At 42.1% G+C, this 16,516-nt stretch overlaps 1 protein-coding gene across 5 annotated transcripts in view; it reads left to right on the top strand.

Annotated features, from left to right (window-relative positions):
* The window catches only part of MDGA1 (MAM domain containing glycosylphosphatidylinositol anchor 1), a 255,017-nt gene that overhangs the window by 78,861 nt on the left and 159,640 nt on the right, over nucleotides 1-16,516 (top strand). For all 5 annotated transcript variants that reach the window (XR_014545719.1, XR_014545720.1, XM_083604484.1 and 2 more), the window contains exons 2-3: nucleotides 7,309-7,448; nucleotides 11,282-11,456. Coding sequence is in view for 3 of the 5 variants with exons in the window: in XM_083604484.1 (XP_083460610.1) it covers nucleotides 7,309-7,448; nucleotides 11,282-11,456 (315 nt within the window). In the remaining 2 variants the exon portion in view is untranslated. The remainder of the gene's footprint in view (nucleotides 1-7,308; nucleotides 7,449-11,281; nucleotides 11,457-16,516) is intronic.

The following is a 16,516-nucleotide window of genomic DNA, read 5'->3' as shown; positions in this document are numbered from 1 at the left end:
TAAACCAAAGCATATGCACTTTCATGTATCTTATCAGCTTTTCTTTGGTTAAGCGAGTTTTTAGCACATTTTAAAATGGGTAGGGAAGTTGGCAGAGTGCCAGGTGAAACAACTAAATGTGGTTATAAATTTATCTAGTTCTAAACATTGGACTACATAATAGCCTGGTCTGTTAAAAGCATAAAATGTATGAGAATCCTCCACTGGGTTGTAAGGAATAAGACATTAAACATAAAAACAATTACACACAAAAATAGCCACAAAATAGCCCCCCCCCCATTTGTGGAAATAACACACTGTCAGACACATTTCAACATTCCTACATAATAACACATAATACAAAACAAACTAATTAAGTATCAGTTGCATATCTTGAGACAATTGTGATATTTTATGTATGTATCTTTTGAATCCTGGAGCACAGTCTTGAGGTTCAAAAGTGAGAAGATGTCCTTACAATTCTACTCCACCCCCCTTTGAAAGGAATTGCTGTGGCCACTTTGAAAACTTTGGTGTCTGTTGTTGTTGCTGCAGGTCTTGTGGTGGCGAAGCTTTTCATTGGATCTGTAGTAACACATTTGTAGAAGTGATATCCTGTAGGGGGCAGGGTTTTGGGAACTTAAAAAAGAGAACTGTAAAAAATACAAGGTTAAAATAATAATAAAACACACACACACACACACACACACACACACACAATGACCTATGAGGAACCAAAAATAAATAAATGCTAAGACACACAATTTCAAGAAACCTGCAGTAACAATGAAAATAAAAGAGTGTTTCTTGATGTGACAATATCGGCTAGGATGTTAATAGCAAAATACTGGGAAATGACTTAATACCAAGAAAAAATGAATGACAATTTAAAGTTCTGCAAGTACCTTGAACTAGCCAAAATGACAGAATCAATAAGAAATGCTCAGGCAAAAGGTAAACAAATACCATTCCACAAATAATGTTTGCTTGTGCTTCGATTAATTTCATAGACATCATGGAAAAATGGATTAAATAAATGAAAACAGATTATTTGTAACTTAAAAGTGTCAAAGCCACAAAGAGATGAAAGTCACTAATATAGCAGGGATTCAGACTTGTTTCACAGAACAGAAAGAAAGTTGCTGTGGGAGAAAAGAAGGGACAAACACTTTGTTATCGGGGTTCACATGTCCTGTTAAAAGGGAAAATTATTTCATGTGAGAAGCCTGTCAGGAAATGCTGTTCCTAAAATGCACACAAAGTCTGTGATTTAAATCCCATTGAGGGGGGAATGCTTTGATATTTACCTGTGAAAAGAATTTGGCATGTTAAGATTTGAAATTTGGCAACCTCTTGACTTTGATGGTCCAGTACTTAAGGGTACATTAAGGGTGATTTCCCTCAATGGTTCCAAGTTTTACATAAGGAAATTTGGATAAGTTTCTCCCTGCAGCCCAAGCTCTCCAAACCTCCTCTCCCCCCCTACAGTTCCCCCTCCTTCCTCTCTCTCTCTCTCTCTCTCTTTTTTTTCCCTTTTTTTTTTTTTTTAGCTGATCTAGCCTCTGTGCATGTGCAGAGTTCATGTCTCAGCAAACCTTTTATACTATTGAAAATGTTGAATCTTTTGGCTAAATTACCATTTGAATAAAGGAAATGAAGGATAAGGAGTAGATTTTTAAAATAGGGTTAGATTTAAAACAAAACAAGAAACTCCGCAATTCAAGCATTTACCAAAGCTAGAAATTTTCTAAGGGATCATGTTTCCTGTAGCCCAAGCAAGGGAGTGCTTCCTTTATTTACAGGAAAGGGCTATCATTTTGTGTGATTTCCCTCTGGTCATTCGCGGAACAATGCCACGCCCTTATATATGGGAAAAATGGCCAGAGAGTCAGAATTCATAGGATTTTTTAACATTCAGCCTTACCATTTGCAGACAAAAAATTTTCCTGCCCTTTATTTACAGGATTGGTCAAGGCCCATATGTATTTGTATGTGCTTAAACCTTGAATTGACTTTGAAGTCTGATTTTTAAATAGTAGACAAAATGATAAACACTGTAGTCACTCAAATGCTTGATATTACTTCAAAACATCACAGCTTCACCTCTCACCTTTTAAAACTAAAGAGCAAAGCTAGGCTGAATTTCAACTCCATCACCACACCAGAATTTAAGAACTACCCTCCAATGCTTGCGGACACATGTCCTTCCACACAGCCACAAATTGGGAGAGTTGAAAGGGACCCTGGGGTCATCTAGTCCAACCCTCCAAAATATAGGGTTCACAGCAAGATTTCACAGCAAGATTTGTACTACCAAAGAGACACACACATACTTATGTACACAGGCACTACTGGGGAAGAGAGCACAATCAATGCTCCTATCATGTACTAAGGAAGATGAAAATAAAAGTACCCAGCTTTATGCAGAACCCTTTTAGCAGATCTTGAAGCTAGTTTGAGTGAGAGTTTACTTCCTTAGACTAAAGAATGCAAGTTCCTAGTGAAATGATATTTAAATGAAGATTGAAGTGAACAGTTTTTCTAAGATAGGGAGAGGATCTTTTATTAAGCATAATTAAAACAGCCATAGATTTGATTTAAAGGGAATACAAAAGTGAACAATTTTTTCTGAACTTGCAGAGGAATAGTAAGCCTAATTTAGATTATTATTATTATTACTACTATTATTTTAATAACTACACATAGGAAAGTGAGATGCAGGGTACCTTAGGAAAGATTGCTCCCCCCTCTTTGCAGTTTCCCTTAAAGGAAGCTTACTCGGGAGTAAATTTACCTGGCACAGAAGTAAGAAGGGAGGGGAAAAAAAAACAAAAAACTGAAAGAGACAGAATGAAACAAGGGGGGCATTTGGCCAGGAAGTCTTATAGAGACTGATATCAGGAGCCTTACAATAACTCTTCTGTCCAACCAAATCAAAGTTAAAACTGGACTCACATATTTTCTTAGAAGGAACACCATACTTTCATAGGCATATGCTTAATGAAATACATACACTGCATTTTAGCTTGAGAGAGCAGTTGTGCTCAACTACGCTTTTGCAGCAGAAACATTAGGTTAACTTCACATTCCAAAATAGACTGTAGACTCACAATCTCAAAAGTTGCGGCAAAGCAAGAGGTGGGGTAAACATTTGCACCCTTCACTCTCAATTTGTCTTATTTAGGACTGATAAGGTCCAGCATGCCTTCCTTAGATTTAAAATTTTGAAGCAAGCTTGCAGTTTAAACTATGCACACTTAAGAAAGGCAGTCTGTCAGAGACAGAAGGAACACACATAACAGACAACATGTAAACATACATATTCTCATATTCTCATATATGTATTAACACACAACACACATAACAGACAACATGTAAACATATATATTCTCATCCTTTAGTTGGTTATTGCAAGGAGTTGGGCCGCTTCCTTTGGCTTCATTAAGTGAAATTAGTAGGAAGGTCCCACATGGTTTTAAGAGCCTCCTTGCCTCTTCAAACACCACCAGTTAACCAAACTGGCAGGGCTCACAATGCTTAGTTGACTGGGTACCCCTTTATATATGCATGCGTTGTTGTTGCTTTTTGTTGTTTTTTTTCTTTTTTCTGGGATAGAGAAGGGAGAAAGAGAGGGGTTGATTTGGATCTGGGTAACTTGTACAGGGGGCTATTTAGGGTTTTTCTTTTCCTTGTTGCTTGGCAACTTCCTAACAGGGTTTCCTTTTAGAGAGCTCTTCTACCTAATTCCTTATTTCTTCCTTTCTCACTTATTTTCTTCCTTCCTTACTTATCTATTTCCTGGGGTTTTCCTTTCCACTCTGCCAAATCCCGCCCAATTCCTCTTGAGCTATCCCTCCTGGCAACCTCCTACCTATCGTTACAATCTCAGGAAAAGGGGCCCTACTGGACGCCCGCGCCGTGCGGTGCCAGATCGGGTAGTCCCTTGATAGAGTTTTGAACCGAAAATCCCCCTTGCTTTTGGAAGCGGGCTCACGCACGATACACGTGTTACGTGGCACCGACCAGTGCGGCTGGGATTGAGACAGAAAGCAAGACCCCTTCCTGCCCCCTCCGTAAGGGCGCTCGGGAAGTTCGGAAGAAGAACTCCAGCCCCTTGCTTTCAACTGAGATGTCCGTTGCGGGGAGTCGGCTGTCTTTCAAGCCGGGTCTCTCCGTCTTACTTTCGGACTCCCAATTGGTGCGGCTGACTGGAGGGTTTGAGAGGCGAAAGAGATAGAGCTCAGAACCCCCCTTTCGGGTCGAGCGGCAGTCTAAGGTCTCTCTCAGCAATTGGACCAAGAGACAGGCGAGAAAGAGCGATAGAGAGGAGGGCAGAGAATTCAGTTGCCAGGAGAATCCACCCCCTTCCCACCAGTGCACTGGGTTTTCCTTTTCCTTATACTCACGTGTCTTCTATGATGATCCCGGGATCGATGAATAAGCCGGCTGGATCCCTCTTTGCTCCCCGGCTGAACTCCTGGGGCTTTTGATTACCGCCCGGAGGATGGCCGAGGGTCCAAAGGATCTTCCCAGGCAAAATGGCCCGGTGCCGGCTGAAGATTTCGGGGCCCCCGGTCAGCAACGCGGGAGAACCGCATGCCCCACGTTGGGCAGCCAACTGTTACGGCTAAAATCTGGGTGCGGGGCTACTCTGCCACCCAGCTCATCGGACTAAGTCCGTGGGTCCCTGCGGAAGAAAAATGAGCTCAGCCGGACAGGAGCAAATTGCAGAAGATCCAAGTTTATTGCGCAACAGGTTCAAGGCAAGATTGAACAGCGAGAAAGGGGTGACATGGACTTTTGAAACTCCCCCCATGTCCCAGAATACAGTGCAAAACACATCCCAGTTACATCATGAATACATTAAGGAAAGGTTGGGTTACACAGATTACATCATGAATACATTAAGGAGAGGTTGGGTTACACCGGATTAACATATGGAGGAGGGAGGGGGGAATATGCAGAGCTGGAGATATGCGCAGATAAGCACATCCTGAGTGCCGGTGATGAGAAGACAATGGTCCATATATGCATAGTCTGCCACCTGGCATTGCCCGGAGGAAAGGCTTGGCAGAGTGATTTGACAGGATTAGGGTCTTGACACCTTGCTTGAGGGATTATGGAGGACAGGGGAGGTGTGATGGAGTCCTAGAGAAATTGAGCAAATTGGCACGTTGATTTTCTATGAATTTTATAAATTTTAGTCCCTTTTGACATTGACAATTGGACTCGGAAATAAATGGGTATATTGTAGCGAAGAAGAAGGTGAAGAAGACATGCCCCCCCCCTTTCCGTAACAGTGGGAAATTGCCCACCATCTTCTGGCCTGTACATGGTACTGGAAACTAAGCACACTTTTTCAAGGAGCACAGAAGGACTCAACTCTTGAGTACCTTGTTTCTGAATGAAACCAGCAACTGTATCTAAACATGGTCCTCCTATGCCTTCGCCTATGGAAGGTGAAGAGGGCTAAGCTCCAATCATACTGAAATCATTCATGGCAGGACTGGAGCTGAGTCTCTATTCTGGCACTATAATTTTAGTCAGAGGCTCCTGCATCACATGTGTAATGAATCTTCCAGTATCCACACCATAATCCAAAATCATCTGAACTTACCATATGTCATTCATCTTAAGGTTACCTTAATTTTATTCAAGATTCTGAATGCCTTGGAGCTATTATATGAGACTGTGCTTGCTGCATTTGCTTATTTGGGAATATGAGTGTTGTATCTTTCCAGCAGCCTTAGAGGATTCTGCCATACATCACACTTACAAGATTTCATCATAGTCATCTCTTTGTAGTCTTGTCACCAGGCCTCCTGAGACATTTATCCTTCTGTTTTCCTTCTGGATTTACTTTGTTTCATTAACAAACAGATGCCACGCCATATTAAGAAAGCAAAGTCTGCAGTGGATGTTTGGAATGTGATGTAGATAAGAATTCTTCCAAACAAACACTTGTGAGGATGATTATCTCTCATTTTGTCTCCAGGTGCTGGTAGTTGACTCACACCATAAATGCATAATCTTTATAACAATGAATAGTGGATGTCAATAGTTGTGTCAACCCCACCATTCTTTCCCACAACCAATGTGAAGTAAAGAGTACCTAGTTACACTTGCAGCTATATTTTGGTTACCTAAGGCTGGTCCTCTGAATCCCTTCAGTGATTCAGTTGTACCAACTATTCTAGTCTATTCAGTTGTACCAACTATTCTAGTCTATTCCAGGCTCAGTTCAAAGTGTTGGGTACTACCTTTAAAGCTGTAAATGGTTTAGAAGCACAGTATCTAAGGACTCTATAATCCTGCTCACCCAGGGAAGCTTTGCATCTGAGGTTCATCTGGCGGGGGCTTTATCTGTGGTTGCACCCAGGTTATGAAACTCTGCCCAGAGAAATCCGTTTGACTTCTTCAATGTCTTTTTGATACTTCTTCAAGACAGTTTTATTCAAGCAGGCATTTAATTTGTCTAGTTGACTGCTATTTGGTGGATATTTAATTTTTTAAAATTTTCTGTCCTGTCTGTAATTAATCCTTTTAGCAATTTTAAAATAATGAAGTAGTTAATATTGATTGTTTAGATTGCAAAGGATCTCAGGTCAGGGAACATTTCTTCTCAAGAGCTTGTACAGCTAGACAGCTCTGGGTACAACGGTCTGACTCATAGAAGGTGGGTTCATGTGTTGCAAAGTTGCATGAATGTTTGTACCCTTGGAAATGTAATGTCTCTGAACAAAGGAAGTTGAATACCTATGGAGATTTGGGTTTTTTGTGTTTTAAAATGCATACAAAAGGGAGCAAATTTAGAGATAGCAGTGGTGGTTGAACAGGCTTGAGCTGTGGTGGTTCTTGCAGCTATTTGTGCTGTTCAGTCTGGTGTTCTTTTCTTTTAGAGATTCCTATAGCCTTCGCAGTGTTTGCAATAAAAGCCCAGGGCCAGATAGCTTAGCCGCTGTAGCAGTTTCTCACTAAAGTTAAATGCTCCAACAGCAGAATGCTCATCCATTTGCTGAGTAGTTCAACATGAACACCTACTCACAAGTGGGAGCTCTGCATGATGAGGATACATGGTTGTGTTAGTTTTCCAATTGCACAGAGCCCATAACCATGAGTATGGGCTCCCATGTTTGCAGAGAAGTCCATATAGCCACAGGTGCTACAGAAAGAAGACCTGGCTGTTGGGGTTAGGGGCTGAAAGTATAGCCCTGCTCCACATCAACATGGATATGCCACATGTGTTAGTAATGCATCAATAGAGCTTAATTGAGTGGGCATGGGTTGCACTGGATATTAGCATCCCTAATTCTTTCTTTTTCTTCATAGCTCCTGCTCAGGCCCAAATCATCCATGCTGGGCAAGCATGTGTTGTAAAAGAAGATAACATCAGTGAACGAGTGTACACAATTCGGGAGGGTGACATCCTTGTTCTGCAGTGTTTGGTTACGGGGCACCCACGGCCACAGGTAACCTTTCTGTCCCTTTTGCCTCCTGCATCGCTTTCATTCTTTATCTGCTGTTTTGCCAAATGCCAGGAATTCCCCTCTATGTTAGTGTAGATGTTCTGTAGAACATCTGTGTGTGAGGAGCTCAGAAATAGCCAATGTCCTGATTAATGAAATGCTTTGCAGAAATCATTGTTCTGCTGCCACAGCTGGATATTGTAGTGTTCCATCTTCAGTTCAAGCATTCCCTTTTGTAGAAATTCTGAACCCACCTCTGCCCATTTGTATTTGGAGATTGCTGACTCAGATACTTGACCATGCTAAGTCAACCCATTTCCCAGAAGGATATGATTTTGAAGCGTTACTGACCTTTACTGGAGTCCCACGGTACGAGGGTGAGAGATGCTCCCAACATAGTAGACAATGATGTGTGCAGACAAGACTCTCATCCTAGGGACACCATCACTAAAAGCCAGCCAGTGACTGCCTAAATGGACCCGGGAGAACCTGACATGAATTGGATAGGGGCCTCCAGGGAGGAAGGTACATTAAGAGCAGAAGAAAACACAGCACTTCCCTCCTGCTCTTGCATAGCCTTACTAGTCACAGAAGCTGAATCACTGTGACTGCCAGTCATCTTCTCTGTGGATTCACAAGCAAGTAGCTATTTGCAAAATAGGATGTAAGACACAATGCACCTAAGAGGGCAAACTAGTTAAAAGAATTCAAGCTGGGAGAGCTATTCACTGGGCAAGCACCCATTTCCCTCAGGAACGGCCCTACTATTAGGCAAAGTGAGGAAAGAAGCAGTGCTGTGGCACATGGCCTGACCTGCACCCCCTAAGCTAGCCTGCTGCCCTCAAGCATTATGGAGAAAGCTGCTCTATCTCCAGCATTTAATGTGGAATGTACTTCATCTCAGGCAGCAAAATGTCTTGGACCAGCCCTGTATGGTGTTCTTAAGATGTGTCTTTCTGATTCCTTACTAATCTGGGATTAATATCCTCTCCATGTTCTGTTGTCACAAAAATGATAAAAGATTAGAATCCCACCTGTTTGCATTAGACTTAAAACAGACTCAAAAGGTAGTTTATAATCCCACTGTGGAGGCGGGGAGGGAAGGTAGAAATCATTTTGAAGTACAAGTGGACCTTCCTGGGGAAACACCACTACAGAGAAAGCCTTGTTCCTTGTAACCACAAATGCAGCTTCAAAAGACAACAGCACCAGATGACATTAGCCTGAGTGCATGGGAAAGTGGTGCTTGAAAGATTTCACCGTGTGAATCAATCCTTAGCTATAGCCATTGCAGAGGGCAGTTGATCTATAGTAACAAATATGGATGATTATACAGACTATTTTCTTTCTGTAGACATAAATAAGGATTATAAAGATTACATGAGAATCACAGCTATGCAGAGTTAACACCTACATTCTGCTTAGAGCATGGTTTACCAGACCTAGATACCATCAAGGCAGAGAGCTTAGAAATATAAACGATTCCATTTATTATAGAAGAGCAGAGAGAAACTGAAGATTCAGGAGGAATCTGGGTATTGCAGAATGTGGGATGCTTAACGTATAAATAAACAACTTGGCATATCTGTAGAAGAATGATTTACACACTTGACTTTTGAATTTTTGAACATGAGTATGTTTGCCACCAATTCCTGCCTTCTACTCTCTTTTATCCCCCCCCCCCATACACCTCTGTCACTTTACTCATCTGGTTTCCTCCACACAAGCCAGCAGACAATTTTAAAATCTGCATACATTTAAATGAATTAACATAAGCAAATGGTCAATGACCACTGTGAATGGAACAGCCGCCCCCTTCCCCTCATTCACTCTCTCTGTTGACACCCCCTGCATTTCCCAATCAAAGCTTTCTTTTTCTTAACCTTTGTTTTATCCTCTCCTTTCTCTTTTCTCAGTCATTAAAACTCCAAAATGTGGTCAAACTAAATAAATGAGGCTGAAATGAAAAAAGCTGAGGAAAGATTAAAGAACTGACTGAAGCAGCCAAGCAAACAGAATGCACTTTGAGAGGCTTCAGGCCTCTAATGAGAGGACAAAGGCTAAATAAATCCCTCATGGGCAGCCATTAGCAGAGAAACACTAAACAATGTGGGGCGCTGGGCGGAGGCCATAGAACCCTATCATCTGCAAGCTGAATTTCCCTAGTACATAGGTCTGTAGGCGAGGAGGGGAGTCAGATTAAAGTCAGGACTGTGGGGTGCTATTGATATTGTTGTTCTCCTTTGTAGTATACAGTATGAACCCACGCTCAGTTCTCCACCGCCCTTCTTAGGCTTTGCATGGCCCTTAGCAAATCACTATGTTTGATCTTTGCTTCATCCTCTGCAAAATGGGGATAATTGTGCCCTAGCTCTCAGTGTTATTCTACTAAGAAAGAACAAGTGATAAGCAATTACGTATAGCCTGAGGTAGAAATGGCGTCCTCCTCCACTCTCTCACACAAATGTTTGCAATTTTCTCTTCCAGAATTTCCCAAATATTTTGGGTTACGCATTTTTGTGGAAATGCATGAAGATGTTACAGTATTGTTTACCTGAGTCTTCCCGCCTACTTCTTTCCCCCTCACCTTCCTGGCTTGGTTTGTATGCCAGCCTGGGTGGCATGGTCTCCACAAGGAACCCGAAGCATTGTTCGCACAGCTGTGTGGGTAGTTGAATTTATCTAGCCTGTTCACATAGTTCACACTAGCCATAATCTTGCTGGTGAAGCCCGCAGGTATCTGGGGTAAAGGTATGGCTATTGTTGGCTAAACCACCTGCTCAGAACATAGTAAGCTGACCTTATGCTGAGTCAGACAATTGATCCATCTATCTCAGTTCTGTCTACTTTGGCAGTGGCTTTTAAGCGTTTTAGACTCTTGCACAGCCCTGCCAGGAGATGCTCAGGATTGAACCTAGGGCATTCTGCTTGCAAAGGTTATGCTTTGTCACTAAGCAACAGCGCTTCATACAAGCCATGGTCCTTCATATGCTTCTCACCAGCAGCCTAATAATAATAATAATAATAATAATAATAATAATAATAATAATAAAAATATTTTTTTTATACCCTGCCCTCCCTGGCTAGGACCAGGCTCAGGGCGGCTAACATCAAAATATATAATACGTTAAAAACATAAAGTCAAACAATCAATTAAAATACAGCTTAAAATCAGATTAAGATCAAAATAAAATCAGATGACAACCCACAAATTATAACTATAGGTGTTGGGGACATTAAGTGCTCACCAGGGTCAACTATTTGTGTTAGTCTTATATGGGCCGGTGGGAAGAGTTAGGGAGGCCACTTATAAAAGGAGGGGGGTCAGACTGGGCCCCAACCAAAGGCATGACAGAACAGCTCCATCTTGCAGGCCCTGCGGAAAGATGTTAAATCCTGCAGGGCCCTGGTTTCTTGCGGCAGAGCGTTCCACCAGTGAAACTGCATATAAAAAAGACTTGCTCAAGCTTCAACTAGAACACTAACAGATGGGAAATAAACTGTATCCAGAGCTGCTGCAAAGTTTTAAAGAGATGAGTTTTCGTTTGAAAGACCCTCTGCCAAGCATTTTGTTTTCTTGCGGTGGCTGGGTCAAAGCAACACATATTTTAGATAGATAGATAGATAGATAGATAGATAGATAGATAGATAGATGATAGATAGATAGATAGATAGATAGATAGATAGATAGATAGATAGATAGATGATAGATAGATAGCAAGCACAAGATGTGAGAGCTGGTAATGATCTGCTGTGTTACGCCCCAATGCTTAGTTTGTCTGTGTCCTATAGCTGTGCTTTCTCTCTTTCTCTGTCTTTCTCATTCCCTCTTTTAGGTGAGGTGGACCAAAACTGCTGGCAGCGCCTCGGACAAATTCCAAGAGACATCGGTGTTTAATGAGACCCTTCGGATTGAGAAGATCCAGAGGCTGCAGGGGGGTCGCTATTATTGTAAAGCAGAGAATGGGGTTGGGGTCCCTGCCATCAAGTCCATTCGAGTAGATGTGCAGTGTAAGTCATTTTGTGGCCATCCAAAGCTTCCCACAGTTCTACTGCGTGCCGGTATCTGATCGCTTGGCTAGTGAAATTCTGCATTGACCTAGAAGCATCCTCATACCTCAGAGGCAAAGGGACAGGCACTGCTACTGCCACACTCACTTACCTGAAGGTGCTGATCTTGGAATACCAGACCATTTTTTTTAATGTGGTTAACTGGAGACTAAATTATTTATGAATGACTATATGAATGAGAAAGAGAGTGGTGTCTTGAGTAGAGTGCTGGACTTGGATCAGGTAGGTTTGGGTGTCCTTGAAGAAGAATGCTAAACTATGGTTTGATGTGACATGAATTAAGAGAAGTGAACCTCAGGCTCATATGCTTCCATCCAATACCTTCATGAGCACAAGGAAAAGATTAACCAGCTTATGTCTGAATGGAGGAAACTCTCATTAGTTTAGACTATGTTTTATTGAATGAAGCAAAGATCAAACCATAGTTTATGATCCTGTCCTACATGGGTATACTTAACTGTTTAAACTACCCAACGTTCCCTGAGTTCAGATGTAATTCTTAACTTAAACCAGTGATTGGATGCTTCAAATCCCTTCCTCAAGGCTGTAAGATGGAGAGTATATGCATCTGATACTTGGTTTGGCTCATTCATGTCATGCTAAACCATGGTTTAGCATTATGCCTGAAACAGGACACCGTATACCAGCCTAATCACTGTATGAGGTCACCATGATTAAAAAAACAATAATCTTGTATTGCCCTATTTCAGCCTAACCCACTTCACATGTTTATCACCCTCAACTCACATAGTCACACAAATGTGACAAATAAATAATATAATAAATGTAAGACTACAATAAGAAGGAAGCTCACTATCCCTTTAATTTAAAAGGACCCTCCATTCTGACATTTTCAAAGCCTCTTGCTTCTTAGCTTGGGTGCCTCATATTTCAGACTTGTTATTTCATATTTCAACACACCCTCCCCTCCCCATTTTTATATCCCTTCAAGTTGATGCTTTGAGGGGATGTTTGGTATAGTCTCCTCCTCACATGCTTTTAGTGGTGATTGATCCCATCTGCATGGGATGCAATACTTTTATTTGGTCTACAAATACTTATTGCTTCCTTTTGTAGGTGCCTAGTGGCAATCACAGCAGCCTGGGAGGGGAGTTTTATAGGGCTCTAAAAGCCACTGCTGCCTCCTCCCAGCCAATCAGCCTCAGAGCAGCTTTTGAAAAACAATGTTGTAACTTGCTAGGTTTCAAAATACGATAGATAGGGAAATTATTTTAAACCCCACATTTCACTTCAAAATCCACTTCCCCCTGCCCCTCCTAGAAGTCCACCTGAGCCCTATTTATTTCTTTTAGGCAATTTCTATATTGCTTAATCTATAAAAATATCTATAAATGATTGGTGGCACACTAACAAGTGCTCCAAAAATAATCAATTAAAACCCTCAATATCAATTCAGAGTTTATATCAGTATTTATATATTGGTAGATACTTCTCTACTCAACACCTCCCGGCTCTTACTTGGTCGACCCCAGTTCTCACTCAGGGCCCAAACAAGTGCATATATCACACACACACACACCCCAATCTTGCACCAAAGATAATTCCTGGAGCCTGCTGATATGCCATCACCCTAGTCTCTAACTCTAGGATTTATGGACAGGCATCAAAGTCTGATGGAGCTTTCTCAGGCTGCCTACAGCTTTGTCTCAACCAGCACTCAAATCAGCTGCACTGTACACACCCAAATTTGATTCGGTGAGTTTCTCATGGGGTCCCACTGGTCGCAAGTAGGACACCCCCCCCTATTCAGAGTTGTTTATCTTCCCTCCTCTTCCAAAAGCTTTGCTGTCCTATGGCAGGGCTTGCTTTCATAATGGCGTTTCAAAACAGATGTGTCGCCAACATTCAGATCTAAGTGCAAGCGATCCATTTTGCTGTTGTTGCCACTATAGATGGGGTGACAGAATCCCAATAGACACCAGCTGTGGTCCTTCTTGAAAATTCATGAGCTTCTCTTAGAAAGGTTAGGCTCTCCCCTCCCCTCCCCTCCTCTGTGCTTCTCCTTTCTTATCTGAACTTAGTAACTCATGCCAGGCACTAGTTGAGAACTAAAGTGGGGCTTTATCCTTGTGGGGTTTCCCTTTGCTTCTAGGATGCTGTTTGGATCTAAGCTGATGCAGACTCCTGTTGTTCTTCATGCATCTCTGACCTTTAGAGCTATGGGGTAAATTGGGTGGCCAAGGGCTTTCTGATACTAACATCTACTCTGCAGATGGACTTGGTAATATGCTGCCTCCTTTCTACTACTTTTTCTTTTCCTGCCCTGCGGAAGAGCCTGTATTTTATGAGTGCTTCATAGATGCATGAATGAGAGGACTGGGAAGGTCCCAGTTAGTCCTTTACATAGATGACCTTTAACTGCATGCTCTACTGTTTGGCACAATGTCTTTCCCTCCTGCCATTAGTGTGTAACTCTTGATTGTAGATTTTCAGCTGTTAGCGGCCAGACCCAAGGCTAACATATGGTGTCTTCTGAACCACATAGTGTAATGTAGTGCAAAAGCACAGAGATCCATTTTTATACAGTTGACCTGGAGAAGGACCCTGCAGATTACCTTGCAGAACATGACCCCACTGCCTAACAGATGAGAATATAAGATGAGTGTGGGATCATACTAAAGACCTGTCTTCTCCATTATCCTGTTTCCCCCAGTGGCCCACCAGATGCCTTTAGCAAACTCACAAGTAGGACATGAGCCTTTACCCACTGTTGTTCCCCAGCAATTGGTATTCAGACTCATGGTGCCCCTGATCCTGGAGATAGACACTGGACATTGATTCTATTTAGCCAGAATTGAGATGACAGTAGTGTGTGTCTCTCACTTTGACATGGCCAAATGTGTCCGTTTCAGTTTCTTTCAGTTTAAGTTTGGTTCTCCACATTTCCACCTCAGTCCATTAATTGTTTTTGCAAGTCTCCTGAAAGTTCATCAGTATTTTATTGAAATTTTCTCCTAATATAAACATTTTTTGCAAACATATGCTCTATAATCTAATGCATTGTTGCATGTGATTTTCACATGCATTTGTATGCACACTTTAGCTAAGTATATGCAGTTTTGTACACGTTGCTTGGCTAGAGAACTGCGCTGGAAAATTCAGAGAAGTTCAGGTTTCAAAGGATGTCTACGTTTTGGTTGCCTGTTGTTTCTGAAAGTACAAATTAGGCCTCAGATGTGAACTGTACCAAATTTCTCTCCTGTCCAAACTTGGGACCGAGACCAGATCACTGCTAGCAAAGAAAGACTAAAACACAAGTAGACAACAGGCCACAGATTCCTAAGGTGGCTCCACTGAATTAATAGCAATGGCACCAGCCGTGAGCATCGTCTTGCTTGTTGACCATCCTCGTTCTGAAGATGGTGCCCTTCCAGAAGAGCCAAAGTTGTTTGTAGACTGAATTCCAAAGCAGCTCTCAGTTTGCAGGAGAGCCTTGGGTCATGTGCTGCCATTTCCCCACCCAGATCTGTTTTCAAAGCTTCCCATAAATCCCTGCAGGAGAAAGCCAGGCGGCTTGCTGCTGTGTTTCAATTAATGCCAGCAAGGCAGGTGTGCTGGGGATGTAGGAAACTGCTGTCACTAGCGCAAAGTCCCCAGTTATCAGCATTAATCAGGGAAGCTGCTGCTTGGAGCCTTTCCATGTTGGGAGAAAGAAAAAGGGAAGCCAGATGGAAGGAAGGGACATTTAAAAGTTATGTTGGTATTGAAACATCCCACATGGTTGTATCAATTGGCAAGTCACCAACCCGTGAGTTGAATTAATTTGTAACATAGCTTAGATGAAATCTTTATTCTACTAGATAGGCCATTTTAGCAGGGGCTGTTGTGAAGTGCCTTGAACTCTCAAAAGCGCTATGTAAACGTTAGTTGTTAGTAATATTTCTTATCTTTGCTAAGATTTGAGCCTTTGGATTATTCTACCTATTGTAGGGAGATGTTGAGACTTAGCTGGAGTGGAATGGAGTCTTGCAGAGAAGCAAGAAGAGTTTGTGGTGCCAGATTTCAGGGTGCACACAAACTTCCTGGGGCTCTAATCCTTTTCCTATAGGAGATTGCTCCCCAATTTAATGGAAGATGAAAGGAGCCAAGAAAGTGTGGAGGGGTTATTTTTGGCCCATCTTTAGTATGACGTCATCCTTTTGTGCCCCACCCACACTGATCCCACCATGCCACTTGCAGCTCTGTTCATGTGGCTGTCAAATGCTCCTGATACCATGTAGCCACCTCCCTCCCTACATTTCACTGAAACAGCTCCACTCCCAGAACTCTATCATTGCTTGATGCTGGCAAGAGCATTGTTGACTCAAGCAAATTGGAGTTATCCTGCCCTTCCAGGGGCGTTTTTGTTACAAACCCATCAGTGCACAAGGCAAGATTCCGCCCCCCCCCCCACAACAAAAAATGTTTGGCCTACCATTACAGCATCATAGGGTAATGTTAACTGCTTTATCCAAGGATAGAGCCCACAAAGCCCTCTTAATTTCAAACCAGCCCATTGAATCACAAAGACATGAATTTGGATAAATGGGAGGTTCATGCTCTGTTCTTACTTTTATTTTTGACACGATTGAGCCACTACAGCTATACTTTCCTCTGCCACTTTGGCACAGCAAGGTCTTTCCTGAATGCTCCCCAGCATGGCCAGAGATGATAGTTTTCACATCCTGGAGACTGATAGAGAATTCAGATTTTCCAGCAGAGGATAAAGATTAGGACTCGCCACACTAAGGAGCATTTGGAAGAAAAACTTGCCTGGCAAAATTGGGAAGGAAAAGTCACCTTGTTATAGCTACTTTATCATGTCAAAAAATGAATGAGGGAATCAGGCCTGGAGATAATTGAGATTTACATCAGGTGAGTTATACTGTAGCCCAATTTGCGTTATCGTCTCTTGAAGCCCAGTAATGCTATTTCAGCTGTTTCATTGTCACTGATTCTTATTTTTATATTTTAGCTCGTGGAACAAGGAAGAGGGCAGG

This window comes from Podarcis filfolensis (assembly GCF_964270895.1).
Source record: "Podarcis filfolensis genome assembly, chromosome: 3".
Taxonomy (NCBI): domain Eukaryota; kingdom Metazoa; phylum Chordata; class Lepidosauria; order Squamata; family Lacertidae; genus Podarcis; species Podarcis filfolensis.
The sequence above is the reverse complement of the archived record's forward strand: the minus strand, read 5'-3'. Positions and strand labels throughout refer to the sequence as shown.